The sequence below is a fragment of the Rhinolophus sinicus genome, linkage group LG02, assembly GCF_036562045.2.
Source record: "Rhinolophus sinicus isolate RSC01 linkage group LG02, ASM3656204v1, whole genome shotgun sequence".
NCBI lineage: Eukaryota > Metazoa > Chordata > Mammalia > Chiroptera > Rhinolophidae > Rhinolophus > Rhinolophus sinicus.
The window spans coordinates 195,079,750-195,095,907 of NC_133752.1; the positions used below are offsets into that span (position 1 = coordinate 195,079,750).

General features: G+C 54.9%; 1 protein-coding gene across 2 annotated transcripts in view; it reads right to left on the reverse strand.

The window, feature by feature from the left end:
* Positions 1-7,721: 7,721 nt before the first annotated feature.
* Positions 7,722-16,158, reverse strand: part of NFAM1 (NFAT activating protein with ITAM motif 1) — a 76,252-nt gene continuing 67,815 nt past the window's right edge. For both annotated transcript variants that reach the window (XM_074326486.1, XM_019715440.2), the window contains exons 5-6: positions 9,576-9,662; positions 7,722-8,202 (exon numbers count right to left, since the gene is read on the reverse strand). In XM_074326486.1, coding sequence (XP_074182587.1) covers positions 8,143-8,202; positions 9,576-9,662 — 147 coding nt within the window. In that variant the 3' untranslated portion in view covers positions 7,722-8,142. The remainder of the gene's footprint in view (positions 8,203-9,575; positions 9,663-16,158) is intronic.

A 16,158-nucleotide genomic window follows, 5' to 3' on the forward strand; every position in this document is an offset into this window, starting at 1 on the left:
GGAATCCAAAGTGTCAGCAGGGCCACACTCCCTCCAGAGGCTCAGTTTTGTTGCCCTTTGCAGCTTCTAGAGCTGCATGTCTTTGCTCATGGTCCCTTCCTCCATTTTCAAAGCCAGCATCGTCAAATCTCTTTCTCTGATTCCACGTCATATTGCCTTCTTCCTGCTGTCGGTTACCTCTCTCTGCATCCCTCTTAACAGGATACTTTCGATTGTAATAATCCAGGATAATCTCCCCATCTCAAGGTCCTTAATCACCGCTGCAAAATCTTTCACAGGTTCCGGGGATTAGGCTGTAGATGTCTTGGGTGGGGTGGGATGGGAATGGGTGGAGGCATTATTCAGCCTGCGTAGAAGACACCTGAGCCAAGTGGTTCCGAGCATGAGCTCTGATGTCACTTCCGGGGCTTGAATCTCAGCTGCACCATCTGCCAGCTCCGTGGTCATGGTCAAGTTGCTACATCTCTCTGATCCTCAGTTTTCTCATCTATAAAATGGGAACAGTGCCTAGCTCTAGATAATAACTCAGTGGGCATTTAATCCTGGAGGCTGAGAGAGAGGCCCCGAAAAGACCCTAGGAGGGAGGGAAGAAAGGCAGGAAAGGAGATAGGGCAGGACAGGCCCTATCCGCGCACATGCTCTGTCCTGGAAATAATGGAAAGGCAACACAAAGTGTTTAAACATGGATGTTTTTGTTTTTGTTTCCTCTTATTGAGATATAATCCACATATCATAAAATTCACCCTTTTAAAGTGTGCGACTCAGTGGTTTTTAGCAAGTGACAAGGTTGTGCGACCATCAGCACTCTGTCAATCCAATCCAGAACATTTTCATCACCCCATAAAGACACTCCATACCCTCTAGCAGTCACTGCTCCTCCCCCAAGACAGGGCAGTTTTAGGATGAAGCGTCCTAAAGCTCCCCATAATCAATCTCCAACTCCAGGCTTGAACCCAGGAAGAATTGAGATGTGGGGTAGGGGTGCCGCCGAGGGGCCAGACCCACCTGGGTTCATCTTCCTCCCCAACCCCTCCCAGTTCCTCACTTTATCCAAGGAAACAGGGATGACCCACTGCACAAACTGAGGGAGGCTGAGGCACAGCAGCTCGCTGTATGTACCAGTTGCCATTTTTCTTTCTGGACATGGTCACTTGGCTCCAGAGTCTCCCCCTCTGGGACTCACCTGTCCGAACAGGTCGGAGATGGGGCGGGGTGTGTGTGTGTGTGTGTGTGTGTGTGCGCGTGTGTAGCAGCTATCCTGGCTCCACCCCCCACACATGGCACCTTGGGGCTCCTCCCACACGAGGCAATACCTATGGGGCTTCTAGAGGAAGTTGGGAGCATTTGATAAGTTCCCAGAGAGGCTAGAGTAGGGAACCTTTTTAAGGCCTGAGCAGCCCTGAGCCTCTCCTACTCTTTGGGTGGCTGTGACTCGGCTGGGATAGGAGGGACCCACAGTGGGCTTCTTCAGTGCCCCCACCCTGCACCGCCCACTGGGCTTAGTCTGCTGGCTGCTGGCTGCTTGGAGGGTCCCCGGCCCTGCACGGTCAGGGCTGTCTGGCTTAGCCTAGAGGCAGCTGAAGCAGAAGGGAAGGCCATCTGGTGAGGCGAGGGACAGCAGTGAGGACATCGCTGAGTCGCTGAGGCATCCCCTGGCAGTGACAGGGACTTCTGGGATCAATTAGCAGAACCACCCTAACAGGGCTCAAGGCCCCTGACGCAGGCTCGCTCCACAGGCACGTGTCATCGATCGGAGCCTTTGACAGCCTCAGCAGCCAGGCAGGGAAGCAGAGGCTGCTGCTGGCCTTTCTCATGTGCCTGGGCCTCACTGCCAATAGCGGGGCACGCAGCCTGCCCCTTTCCATCAGGCGGGAGGGGGCGGGCTTTCCCGAACCTTTCATTGCCTTGCCTTTCCCACTGTTGTGGGTAGAGCAACACGTCTGTCTCAATTTTCACATACGTAAAGTGGGTCACGTACTAATTAGAGATCACTTCCTGGAAATTGGAAACAAAAATCATTCTCCCTCTTCCTGCAAGAACTGACACTAAATTGCCAGCCAAGGAAAAGGTTCACTTATTTTTTAAACAGATATCTCTTGAGCCCCTGCTATGAATCAGGCACGAAGAGGAATAAGCAAAGTGTTCCCCCACCCCATGCTCAGGAAGCCTGAGCCTCCTGGGGGAGATGGATGTGTGTGAATTGATTGAAGGCGAGGCGGTCAGAGCAAAGAGAGAGAGAAATAAAATGCTTGGTAGGGGAGGGGGTTTTAGGGAAGGCTTCATGGAAGAGGTGGCATTTGAGCAGGATTTCCTGCCAGGTTCACAGGTGGGGACTTTGGCACCTTGGGGAACAGCAGCCATGGATGGGAGTATGGATGGGCCTTGGGGTGACTTTGGGCCTGTGAGAGCTGGTCAGAAATGAGGCTGATGGACTCCATGAGGATGGAACCACCTGTCTGTATCGCAGCCCCAGCACAAGGCCTGGCAGATGGCTGCAGCTGCGGGTTGTGAGAGCCCTGAGCCCAGGGCTGAGGGACCAGGCCTCCATCCTGTGGACAGTGGAAGCCACTGCGAGGTTTTGTATCAGGTGTGAACGAGGGGGTCCAACCTCATCTTTTGGCACGTGGATGTCCATTTCTCCCAGCACCACTTGTTGAGAAGACTGTTTTTTCTCTGTTGAATTAGCTTGGCCCTTTTGTTGAACAGATTTGACCAAAAATGTAAGGTACTGAAGGGTTTTGAGAGGGGAGTGACGTGGTCAGATCTGTGCTGTGGAAAGATCAATTTGTTGACAGAGGCAGGGGAGGGCTGGAAGGGGGAGGGGCTGGAGGGAGACTAGATGGGTGGGCTTGACGGGGGAAGGACGGGGGAACTGGTAAGAAAACCAGATCAGCCCAGGGCCATGGTGGGGAGCCAGCAACAGGGCTGTGCCCTGAGCCGAGGCCATGAGGTCGGCTAGAAGGTGGCCCCCTGGCCTGTGGCACTCAATAGGGAATCAGGATGGGGGTGGGGGGATGACAGAGAAAAATCCTGTGCTCCTAGGCCTCTTAAAGTCCACAAAGTGGTAAAATGAAACCCTCTCTAGATACAGCCATTGCAAGTAGGTTTTCAGGTAACGAGGGGACTGTCAATGTGGAACAATGCCAATTATAGCAGCATTATCCCGGATTATAAAGCTTCTGAGAGGCAGCTCACACTTCCAGGCATGCTGGGCCGGAAATTTCCAGGGGAGGTTTGGGACCCAAACGTCTAGGCTGCCCGAACCAGGCCCCACAGTGGGTGTGAGCTGCCAGGTGGGTGCAGCCCCATCACCTCTGCTGACCTACCTCCAATTCCCCAAGGAGATAGGCCATGATGTGTGTGTGTGTGGGGGGGGGGCAAGAAGACATCCCCCAACTCCCACAGGTCTGAGAAACCAGGTATGAGCAATGTAAGGCTGACAGGGCGTCTATGAAGGAAATTTGCCCCTTCATGAACTGTGTCCCTGGAGGCACCAAGTCCCTCTAAGTCTCTTTCTGTCCCCCTCCCTGCCCCCATCCTCCTTTTTCTGACCTGCAAAGGCAGTGGGACAGCATATAGTTGGAGCCAGCCCAGCGCTGCCCCTTCTGGGCTGAGTGACCTTTAGCCAGTAGGCTTTTCTGCATCCTAGTTTCTGCTTTGGTAAAACCGGGAGACAAGCCCCCCACTTAGCAGGGTGCTTTCGGGATTAAATGGGGGATTGTAGATGAAGAGCCTGAGGACTAGGAAGCAGCACAACCTTCATGTGTGACGATGTGTCCCCATCCTGACAGGTGTGCAGCTATGTCCAGAGATGTTCCCTGCAGCCCCTTCTGTGAGGTTGGAAAATTGTGAACTGAAAAGGCCATTGGAAGGACCTGATTAAATCAGGGTCCACGGGTCCTGTGAGTCCTTTGCTGCGAGCAGAGTCTGGCAGCTCTGATGTGCTGTCACGGGCAGACCCCCACCTCGAGGGGCTACGTGAACAAAGCAAGCACAAATAACACCTACAGAAGGATGCCATTTAAGCTTTTCAGAACCCTGCACAAGCACTATATAATTTATATCTTCATATATATGCACATATATGTAGATGCAATAAAAATAGCCCAGAAGAAAGCACATCCAAATGACCCAATGGTTGCCTCTGGGGAAGGGACTGGGATGGAGGCTGCAAAGCGGCAGGAACATCAGAGGGAATTTCACTTTGCTGTAGTTTAATGTTTTACGCAATATGCACCCACATCACTGCGTAGATATACACATGGAAGAAACACATGTAACACCAAGTGCAGAGAGGAGGCCCAGAACTGTGCTCGGTCAAGGCGTGGAGGCCCAATTACCACCGCGGGTCAGAGGAGTCTGGGAAAGAAGTTGTCTCAGTGCCTCAGTGCCGATGTCCCGAGGAGTCTGGATTCAGGTTTGGGGAAGCCCCTCAGGTGGACAAGTGACATCCCCTGGCATCCAGGAGGGACAGAGAGATGCCATTCTGTCAGCCTGGCTGGGCCAAGTCTATAGCCCACCTCTCCTGGCTGAGCAGTCTGCCAAGAAAACTATTGAACTACATAAAAATCCATCCTGGAAACCCCAGAGGCATCCTTAGAATGGAGCACGGTCTTTAAATTAGAATGTTAAAAAAAAAAAAAAAAAAGGCAGATTTGCCTGTAACTTGATTTCAGGTTAGTGAGGGCTGGTGGCCAAAACGCAGTGGCTGTGCCTGGCCGTCCATCTCCCGCTCACCCCCACCCCAACCCCCACCCTTGCCAAGGTCCTGCAATGTTGGTTGTGAAGGTGGGATTCCATGTACAACTGGCACGTGTTCCCATGGAAACTCTGCTTCGCAGAATCCTCTGGAAATTGTTGCTGGGGAGGAGCCACCACTTCCCACACCGACTTTGCAGTTTGGCTTCCAGGGATGGTTTTCTCCAGCAAGTGCTGAGAGGAGCAGCAGAAGGGAGGGTTGGAGGCGGAAAGCCACCCAAAGGGGCAGAATGGGCCATTTCTGAGCCTCTACCCTGGAGAGGCCAGTGGAGGCTGAGGGTGTCAAAAGTAGCTGAACTGTTCCAGATGCCCCAGGGCTCTGAACAGGGTGGCAGAGCACGACCTAGGAGGAGATGGTGGGAAACCCCTGTGAGAGCAAGGGCAGGCCAGGCAGAGAAGCATCCTCTGAGACCACCCCCTGTGGTGGGGCCTTGGGGCAGGGTCCCAACTAGAGGAAGCAGTGCCTGAGGCCTGGCCCTCAGGGCTGCCTGGGGCTTCTCATACCAGTTCTAGGCCTGGGGTCTACCCTCAGGTTGGCTGCCATCTGCCCTTGGCGTCTAAGACTCCGCTTCACCTGTTACCCCTCAGGGCCCCTTTCCTTGGGCACTCTCCCAGCTGCTCTCTCCTCCTGATCTCTCATACACACGTACACGCACACGCACCTCTGCTTGCCTTGCCCGCACCCTCAGGTGCTCTCTGTGGGTCCCCACCCCCCAGGAGGCCTGCCCCTCACTGAGCAGACCCCCTCCACACTGCCTCCCGACAGCCTGTTTTTCCTGAAGGATTAGTGGAGAAGGAAACACACACAAGCTGCACACCCACTGAGCCCCTGCACAAGCAGGGAGTTCCCCATCTGTCCTCTCTGAGCAACGCTGAGCAAGTTTGTCACTTAAGCCCAGCCTCGAGTGGACAGGGTTGCTGGGAGGGGGAACCGGGGTTCAAGAGAACCCCAATATGACCCCCAAGGATGGTTCCTCTCTCTCTTCTCCTCCACCCACTCAGTCACAGGTAGGCTGCCAGCCTGCCTGTAAGGAGCTCTCTTCCCCTCCCTCTCCCTCACTGCCACCCTTCACCCCTGCACGGGCCCATCTCCAAAGACTCAGTCCTGGGGCGGGAACAGGTGCTCAGTCTTCTTTGCTCCACACCGGGAGTCCCAGATTCTTCCCTCACCTCCCTTGTGCCAAAGCCCCTCCGACACTGGCACCCTTCCACACTGGCCCTCCTCCTCCTTCCTGCCTCTCTCCGTGCTCACTGAAGACGTTGAAACCTCCTGGCTTCACAGCCTTGCCCTGAACCAGACTCAGCCACCACACTGGCAATGTCTGTGTCCACAAGAGGGCTGACCCCACAGGCCACAGAGAGGAGTTGGGATTTTGTTCCAATTCAGGTGGGAACTGTGAGGGTTTCAAGCACCAGGAGGGTCTGGACCATGGAGAAGGGAGTGGAGGCAGAGCAGCCATGCTGGGGCCTAGGCCAGGGTTCCCCTCTCAACCTGTGGGGCCAACTGGAAAAGGCTGATTCCCAGGCAACGGTCCTGAGGCCAAGAGGCCCAGGCCCAGCGAGGTGGCCTCCTCCTGCTCTTGCTGGCTGTGGTGTTTTGGGGGAGGTTCACTGCACCCTGAACAGCACTGTCTCCCCTCACCCTCACCCCCACCCTGGCCTGGCCTCAGGCTGTTGGAGTCAGGAACCTTAGAGGGTCCCACTGTAGGCTTAGGCAGCTCTCCCTCCCTGAAAAGGCACGAAATTCACCAAACTCCAGCCTCCTGGGGAGGAGAGCCTTCTCCACTCACCTTATAACCCGGCTCGGAGCCCTCCTTGCTTTAGGCTCAAGGGCCGGGCCCAGAACCAAGCTGGGAGGCTCTGGACTGTCCTGTGGGCCCAGGGAGGCTCAGTGTCACCCTAGCAGAGGGGCTGAGGGCTTCCTCTGGACATCACCCTATGCCCATTCCCCCACCCCAGTCTTTCTGTCCCTGCAGTGAGGAGCCTGTGCTGCTCTGGCACAGAGTCGGGGCTGCACTTTGGGCCCCCCACCATTCCCAGACACATTTGGGGTTTGTGTGCGAGGGCACCTCAGGGACGTCCGGGGCAGCAGGGGTTGGGGAGGGAGGGTTGTCTTGTACATTTTACAAATGAGAAAACAGTGGGAAGCTGAGGGAGAGATGGGGGAGAGCCTGGCAGATACCAGTTTAGGTGACCTGGACTCAGCCCCTGGCTTCCCGTGAAATGGGTTTCCCCCTACAGTGCGGGGCTGCGGTGGGGGTGAAATGAGGGGCAATGTGAGCAGAAATGGCTCAGGGCCAGGACTGAGGTGCCACCATCGACACGGGGCTTTTGTAACATGAGGGGACCCCTCGGTCCACCCAGGGGAGGCCCCAGATGACTGAGGCAGGTAACCTTGAGGCAGCTGGGACTGGCCCTGGGCCAAGAGGGAAAGTGCTGGTCTGACCTCCACCCCAGGGGCCGGGGGCTGGGCCTCAGGCAGAGAAAGGCAGGGTAGGGTGGGGTCAGGATAGGCCAGACAGAGGGCCTTTGGGGGACTGGGCTTTAGGTGGAAGGAGGCGCAGCTGAGGCCCTGAGGGTGGAGAAGATTGGAGGAGTAGCAGGTGACAAAGCAGTTGGCACAGTAAGTATAAAAAGCCAGGCCAATGGGAGACAACCTTGGGGTCCTTATTGGGGGTTGGAGAGCTTCCTGTATTCAGCTCCCATTCAACTCGTACCTGCCCCTCCCCTGCTCAGAAGCGCCCAGATCTCCCTCCTCACCAGGCTGTGCCCTCCCTGCTCCAGGCCCCCAGGCCCCCAGCCACTTCCTCGCCTCCAGCTCTGTCTCTGAGGCCAGCCCAGCGTCTGCATGGTTCATTCTTAGCCACGCTCCATACTTCCCACCATACTTCCCACGCCAGCCCCCTTGCCACCTTGCATGGCTGCCTTGTGCCACGTTGGGCAGGGGGCAGGGAGGCAGGGGCGTTTGCATAGTTGCTCCTTTATTCATCCACTCACGATGCTTGCGCACTCAGCGCCTGCCAGGGCCCCTTGCCAGGTCCTTCCTGAGGAGCTCCAGGTCGGCCTTGCAGGCTGGTGCCGCAAGAGCCTGTGTGTCTGAGGGGTGAGGCGGGCTCTGGAAATGGGTGGTATCCAAGAGAGCCTTGAAGACTGAGGAAGGGCCCGCCTGGCAGAAGACCTGGAGATGGGAAACACTCGGGGTACGGCTGGGGCCCAGAATGGGGGTCGGGGCAGGCCAGGGCAGGAAGGGCCTGAATGTGGGGTGAGGTGATGGGGCGCCCCCCCCCGCCGGGACCTCACTCCTGGTACAGATCAAGTCCTTCGGAGGGAGGGCTGCCCAGGGCCTGTGATCAGGGCAAGATCTGTGGGCAGGTGGAGCCCCTCTTAAAGATTTTCGTAGACCTGGTTACATTCACTGTCATTCTCAAGCATATGCGGTTTCTCCTAGGAAAAAAAGAAAGAAAAAACAATAGGTAGAGAAAAGAACAAACGTGCACTGATTTAGTTTTAGTCAGATGGCTTCCTGCATAGCTGTGACAGGGAAGCCTGTCCTTGTCCCCAAGCCCACCTTGCCAGCTTCTTCTCCCCCCACTCCACCGCACCCCTGCTTTCTGCTCTCCTGCCCCATGGGCCTCCCCTTTTCTGCCTCAGGGCCTCCCCACATGCTCTTTCCTCTGTCTGGGATGCTCCTTTGACCCCCACCCCCCGTTCCCCAACTACCCCCTGTTCACCCTGCAGGGCTCTCTCAGCGTCCCCGAGAGCCCCCTCCCCTGCTCTGGTCTAGTCCCTCTCCAGAACCCACCCCTCAGAAAGGGCCACAAATGTCTCTGTGTTTGTCAGGTCCGTGACCCTGTTGCTGTAGCCCTGAGGCTCCCGGAGGCTCCTGGCCAGCAGCCCAGGGCCTGGTACGGGGCAGGTACTGCCTGGGGTGGCCCAGACATCCTTGGGGGTCTCAGCATGGAGAAGCCCTGCTTCCAGGCAAGGCCTAGGTCAGGGCTCAGTATAGAAAGGGCTTTGAGAATAGGAGACTCACCAACAGTGCCAACCTGGGCCCGTTGTGCTGAGGGAGGCCAAGCCCGCCCCCCTTACTTCCTGATGGTTCTTCCAAGGCGCCCACAGGCCCACTTACGACCCATGGACTCCTGTACCCGCTTAACAATCCTTTGCACTTTATGGTGTCCCTATCTCCGGTGTAGACTTTTCTTAACTTGGAACTCATTTGAATTCAGAGGCAGTTGGTTTTGCAGTCAAGTGTCACTCATCCACTTTACCAATGAACAAACAGAGGTTTAAGTGAGAATCATGATGAAGTGAAATGCCTTGGTCCCCAGCGTGATAATAAGAGAGCCCTGACCGGGCCAGCCCTGGGTGGTACCAGCTCCTGACTTTAGCCAACGTCAGCCTGGGGCACCTTGAAGCCTAATACCCTCTGCCTGGTTGGCCACTGTAGACACTGCACTGTGCCCAGTGGTAGTTATGACGGCTCACACTTCATGGGTGCCTACTGGGCCCGATACAATGTTTGATCCTCACGGTTAATCCATGAGGTGAGTGCTGTTAGGTTCCTCAGGTCACACACAGGGAACTCGGACACAGAAGGAGCCCCGTGGCCAGGGCTGCACAGCTGGTGAGGGGTGGAGCGGGGCTTCCAGCCCACCAGGGCTCCCCCCCCACTAGGCCAGCTGCCTCGGGAGAGGCCTCTGATTCAACAGCAGGGGTTCACTCCTGTGGTCCTGCTCACCCCCATTTCACAGATGAGGAGAGGGTCAGATGGAATGAGAAGAGGAGCCAGGCTGGCTGTCCCGCACCCTGCATACCTGGGAGAGAAGGTTCCAGCTGGAGGGTGGACTGTGGTCCTCATTCTGCATGCAGGCATAGATCTCAGTGTCTTGGCGCTGCAGGGCCTGCAGGAGACAGCGTGAGGGTCAGAGGAAGGTAAACCGAGGGCCAGGGCCCCAGCCCCAGCAGCCTGGCCACTCCTGCCTGCGGGGGCCCAGGGCATGGGCAGAGCCCTGTGGGCCGGAGCCTGTGAGGGGACGCACACCTCGCCCAGCCACCCCACGCACGGTCACACGGCTGTACCTGTGTACCTGCCATTCCCTCTTTCGGAGACACCTCATCCCTTTCCTGCTTTTACAGGGTGATTCCTCTCTGTGCCCCCTGCCACCTCCTCACACCGTCTCAAGTTCTCCAGCCAGCAGCTATGCCCACAGCTCCAATAGGATGCCTTCCTGGCATCCATCCTCACTCCCCTGCTCCAAAGTCCCTGCCCCTTTGAGGGTCCTAACCACCCGTCCACACCCTCCCTTGACCCCCACCACCCACCTCAGCCTGCACTCACGGATGACCTAGGCACCCCTCTGGGGTCACACTTCTCTCCCACCAAGCTGTGCCTGGTTTGTCTCTGGGTCTCTGAACCTCACCACATGAGCTATGATGAGGGGGCTTCTCACTCCCCTGAGTGTGTCTTGGGGCCACACTCACTCTTGGCTCAGCTATGAGCCACCTGACCAGAGACCTCAGGATGGTCGAAAGAACCAGGGCTTTGAAATCAGACAAGATTGGGCTCAACTCAGCTCTGACACCTGCAAGCCGTGGGCAACCTCTCTGTGCCTCTTTGTTCATCTGTAAAATGAGAACACTGTCTATCTTGCAGGCTCAATGCCGATTAAATGAGAGACTGTGCATGAAGGGCCCAGGACAGGGTCTGGTAAACAGTAAGTGCTTAATAACTGTTGAATCATCATCAATTGGATGATCACCAAGAGAGGCTTGATGCCTCCTTCTCCTCTCTGTGGTCACAGCCTGGACCCTCCCTCAGACCCTGTTGGGCGCTGGGGTCCCATGCGAGGGGCAAACACTGCTCTTTGGGACTGTCAGAGCAAAGCCACCAACAGCCTAACCAAGAGGCAAGAACCTTTCCTTCCCACATGTACATGTCAAATGGAAGCCGGCTGGTTGCCAAGGAGGTGGTTTCCCTGGCAACAGGCAAGCAGGGGTTGCCGAGGCAGGCTGGAGAGACAGGTGGTGCTCTGAGGCAAGAAGAAGGGGAGGTGGGCAGGGGAGGCGGGAAGGAGGCACCCAGAGGGAGCAGGGTATGAAGACCCGTGTAATAAATCATTTGACTCTTGGGAGACCCTCACTTCCAGGGCATCGCTCACAGGGATGGCAGGGTGGCTCTGGGGACCAGTTCAAGGGGCCTCTGAGTCAGAAAGAGGGTAGCGCTTGGGAGAGGGGCTTCCGACCTGCCTCCAGGTAGGAAAGGGGGCAGGGCCACCCCAAGGAGTGGAAGGCAACCCCATTTCCAGTGGAAGGCAACTTCCAAGTCCTGCTCTGGCCTGTCCGGTCACCATGCCCGCCCAGAGCACCACTACCACCGGCAAGCCTGGCACAAGGGAGGGGGATCTGCTCCTCAGCAGCCCTGTGCCCCTACCCTCTGTGCACCCATGCCTGGCTCTCCACAGATCTGACAGCCCCTCCAAGCTGGACGTTCCTGGTCACAGAGAGAAGGGAGGCAAAGGGCCTCCTTGCGGACATCTCGGTAGGGGAGCAGATCTGGGGGCCCACAGGTAGCTCCCCTCTTCCTCGTGTCCAGCTCACATGGGCTGCCCACCACACATTAGCCCAGAGATGTCTCAAGTCACATAGCCCTTCAGTGGTGGAACTCCGATTGGAACTCAGGCCTCCTGCCCCCTGCTCTGCATGTTCCCACTGGCTCAGCCATGTATCCAGGGCCTTTCCAAGCCAGGGAAGAGCACCTGGGACCCTGCCCTGGGACCCCACAGGCCTCTGCTCCACACTGGTGGGTGGCCATGCTGTGGGGCAGGAGCAGCTGCAGGCCTGAAGGCAGGAGCAGCTGCGGGGCAGAGGGCAGCGGAGGCTGCAGAGGGGCTGCCAATTAGCAGCTGCAGAGTGAAGCCTCTGACAAGTGCTGACCTGCCGGCTGCATTTGCATTCAGGCTGTGACCTGTATCACTAGGCAGTGAAATACAGGCAGCCCTGTCAGCAGTGCAAGTCTGAGGCTCTGAACCAAACCCTCCTTGCCTCCCTCAGGGTGTGTCTGCTGGGAGGAGACTGCCCAGGCCTCTGAATGGGCTGCGCTGGGAAGGAGGGCGGGGCTGGGCGGGGCCTGAGTCAGCCGGGGCTGTGCTGTGTGGGGACGGGATTAGGCAGAGCTGGGGCTGTGCTGGGCGGCCTGCACTGGGCTGGCGCTGTTTGTCTGACACTCAGGCACTCGTGTCCTTTGCCTCCAGCTGCTCAGTGGGCAATGGTGCTGACCTGAGTGGTCATCTGCCCTGGCGGAGGGGTGAGGTCAGTACCAAGACCTTCCTCCAGAGCTGAAGTCTGCTACCCTGGGCCAGGAACTAAACTGAGGGTCTTAGACATGGGTCCCCCTGTAATACCCAGCCTCCCCGTGACCAAGGACTCACAAGTGCTGTGCCCTCTTGGGCACCTGAATGTAGAGATTTGCACGAGGCCCTCTGGGGGCAGGTGGGTGAGATCCGGGGGCTGTTCAGAAAGGAACGTTACTCAGGGGAGGAGCACTTCTGCTCTAGGTGAGGTCCTGGCATGTCTGACGTGAAGCCACTGCAGTGACAGGAGTCCGGGGAAGCAGTCCCTGGAGAGGCCTCCAATGCAGGCCTCTCGTGCCAGGCCGAGGAGCTGGCAGGGAGCCACCGCAGGCTTCTGAGTGGGGAGCGATGGCATGGGGGGGTGCTAGGAAGGTCCCTGCTGCTGCAGCGAGGAGTGAGAGGGGTGGGGGCTGAGAGCAGGAATGAGGGCCAGGCAGAGGCGGGGGGGGGGGGGGGGGCGGCGGCGGCAAATGCTGCCGAGGGAGAGTGACACCACAGTGCTGATGCCACAGGGGTCCACTCTGTGCCCAGCACTGAGCCCCACATAATCCCAGGCACCTGGAAGGTAAGAACAGTTCTCCACTCATGCTTATGGCAGATTGCTGAGTGCCTACTGTGTGCCAGGCATTGGGCTGGTGCCTAGGGGAGGGGTGTGAGATAGACCACAATAAGGGAAGTAAAAGTTGGCCAGAAGAGTCACGGAGAGACACGGAGAAGGAAGACAGAGAGGCTGGGCTATGGAGGGGAAGGGAGGTTGCAATTTTAAAAGGGATGTCAGGAAAGGCCCCGCTGCAAAGATGCCATCTGAGCAGAGAGCTGGGGATGAGGGAGTGGAAGGACAGCCACAGAAAGGACACTCTGGAGCAGAGGGCACAACCAACACCAAGGCCCCGCGGTGGGGGCATGCCTGGTATGTTTGGGGAGCAGCAAGGCAGCCAGTGTGATGGGAGCAAGAGAGTGAGGGGGAGAGACAGCGGGAGGACATGTGGACAGAGCTCTTAAGAGGCCACTATCAGGGCTCTGACGTTGACTCTGAGTGACACAGGAGCTCTGAAGGACTACCGCGGTCCAGACAATGTGCTTTGCAGGCCCCCAGCTACAGCGATCAGCAGTGACCAAGGTCCCCAGCCGCTGGGCTCTGACCCATCATTATGAACGCACGGAGGCCACGCACCCTGTGGGCAAATCCCAGCCAATGGCTGAGCACGGCAGTGGTGGCATCACAGCCTCTCACCCTGGGAAACAGGGGACTCCTGTGATTTGCCCCCCAAACCATTTCCCCATGGCCTTGCTGAACCTTCTGGAGACTGTGTGGTGGTGGGTCCTTCCTCTCTGCCTCCTTCCCCCTTTCCTTAACTCAGGACCAGACCTGCATCTGTCTGATGGCTTTGCCCGTCTTCCCCATTTTCTCTCACCATTGGTTTCCCTAATGAAACTATGGCACGTCGAACCCCAGCTTGGTGTCTGCTTCTCCGAGGACCCAGACTCACCAGGGGGTCTGAGCAGAGCGGACGTGATCTGTCTGCAGTTGGACAAGATCACTCTGCTGCTGCCAGGGGGACAACAGACTGTGGGGCAAGGACAACAACGGGCCCGCTGATTTGAAACCAATGGCAGGACTCCAGGAGAGAAACGGTGGTGGCTCCCACCTGCATTGGCACTGGAGGGGTGAGAAGGGTCAGATTCCATATGTGCTTTGAAACAAGATGTGCTGATAGATCAACCATGAGCAGTGATAGAAAGAAAGACGGAAAGGATGACTTCAAAAATTTTAACCTGAGCAACAGAAAGGATGGAGCAATCATTCGCTGCGACGAGGACTGAGAGAGGCACTTCAGTGGGTGAAGAATTGGTTTGGCCTGAGACAGAAGCCAATGAAACGTCCAAATGAAGTTGACTCTGGTGTTCAGAGAAGATGTCGGGGCTGGAGACATACATTTGGGAGCTGCCAGAGTGTAGATGGGCTCAACACCTTGAGGCTGAATGAGATCACCCAGGCAGGGCAGTGAAGATCAAAGAGAAAGGGTCCCAGGACTGGACTCCAATGTTTAGAGGTCAGGGTTCTACTGGTCTCAAAGGAGGAACAAATGAAGGAGGCTGAGGAGGTGTGGACGTGAGTCAGGGGGACATCAGGAGAGAGTGGAATGATCCAGAAGCAAGAGAAGAAAGTGCATCAAGGAGGAGGGAGAGCTCAGTGGTGTCAGATGCTGTTTATTCATCAAGGAAGGTGAGGACCTGGAGCTCACCATTGGATTTAATGTGAAGGTCAATGGTGACCTTGAGAAGGAAAGTTTTGGTGAAGAGGTGAGCAGAAAGCCTGACTGAGTGGGTCGGAAAGGAGAGAGAGAAACTGAAGACAAAGAATTTTGTTATAAAGATTTATGGAGAAAAAGCAGAGTCACTGGAGGGAAATGTGGGCTCAAGATAAGGAATTTAAGATGGAAGAAATCATACCATGTCTGCAAGTTATAAATGTAGTATTGTATCATTAGCCCTATTTTGCAGATTATGGAACCAAGACTCAGAAAGTTTAAGTAGCAGAACCCATGTGCAGAAGAACTAGGTCTTGAACCCCAGTCTGGCTGACCCACTCCAAATCCATGCTCCTTATTGGTCAATTTCTTTCGAAACCAAATTGGAGTACTATAGCTTTCCTTTTTCTTTTTCATTTCATAATATCTCATGAGCATTTTTCTACATTAATAAAAAGAAAAATTGATAAATGGAGAAATATACAAATCTATAATCATATGGGCAGATTTTAACTCACTTCTCTTAACATCTGTTAGACAAAAATAAATAAATAAATAAGGATATGGAATATTTTAATAACATGATCAATAAACTTGACCTAACTGACACATATAGAACACTCATGCAGCAAACACAAGTTCTTTTCAATTGCACACAGAATATATGCTGAGTCATAAAGCAAGTATCAAAAGACTTCAAAGGATAAAAGCATACAGAATATATTCTCTGATCACAGTGGAATTGGTGAGAAATAAAAAACAGAACCATAACTAGAAAATAATTAAACATTTGAAAATGAAGCAAAAGCACTTTTAAATAACCCACAAGCAAGGAGGAAATCTCAATGGAAAGTTTAAACTGAAACATAATGAAAATACAACATATCAAAACTTGTGGGATGCAGCTAAAGCCACAAGTAAAGGGAACTTCATAGCTTTAGGTGCATAAATTAAAAAGGAAGAAAGATTGAAAATCAATGCTGTAAGTATCTATCCAAAGAAAGTAAAAGAAGGAATATACAAAAATCCTGCCCCAGAGGTTGGGAACAAGACAAGGATGCCTGCTGTCACCATTCCTATTCACCATCATACTGGAGGTCTTAGGCAGCACATTAAAGCAAGAAAAATAAGAAAGAAACAAAGAGAGAGAGAGAGAGAGAGAGAGAGAGAGAGAGAGAGAGAGGCAGGGAGGGAGGGAGGGAGGGAGGGAGGGAGGGAAGGAGGGAGGGAGGAAGGAAGAAAGAAATGTTCTGAGGATAAGAAAGGAAGAAATGAAACTTCCGGTATTCATAGATGACATGAGTGGGTTCATAGACAATCCAAAGGAATTTACAGAAAAAGCATTAGAATTAATGAGTGAATTTGGCAATATAAAGTCAATGTGCAAAAATCAATCCTATTTCTACATACCAGCAATAGACTATTAGAAAATAAAATTAAAATGGGTACAATGCCTGCATCCTATAGCCCATTATGAAGATTATTGAGGTAATGGGTGAAAGCCTTATCACAGCGTGTGGCACATGGTAGGTACTCAACAAATAGCTGCTGCTATCATCATCCATGTTGTTATGTCAGTCTCATCTGCCCAGGTCCCACCCCAGCTGGTGGGGACTTGGCTCACAGGCTAGCAAAGTCTGTGGCCTCCTTTCACATCTCCTTTCTGGTCCTCAAACCTCTCCAAGACACCCTGCAACCCTGTGGGGCAGTTGGGCCTTTTCTCCACACCTCAGAGAAGTCTGCCTGAGCCTCCAAGGAATCTCCACCCAGCCAAGAAAGATGTTCCATGTAAAAGT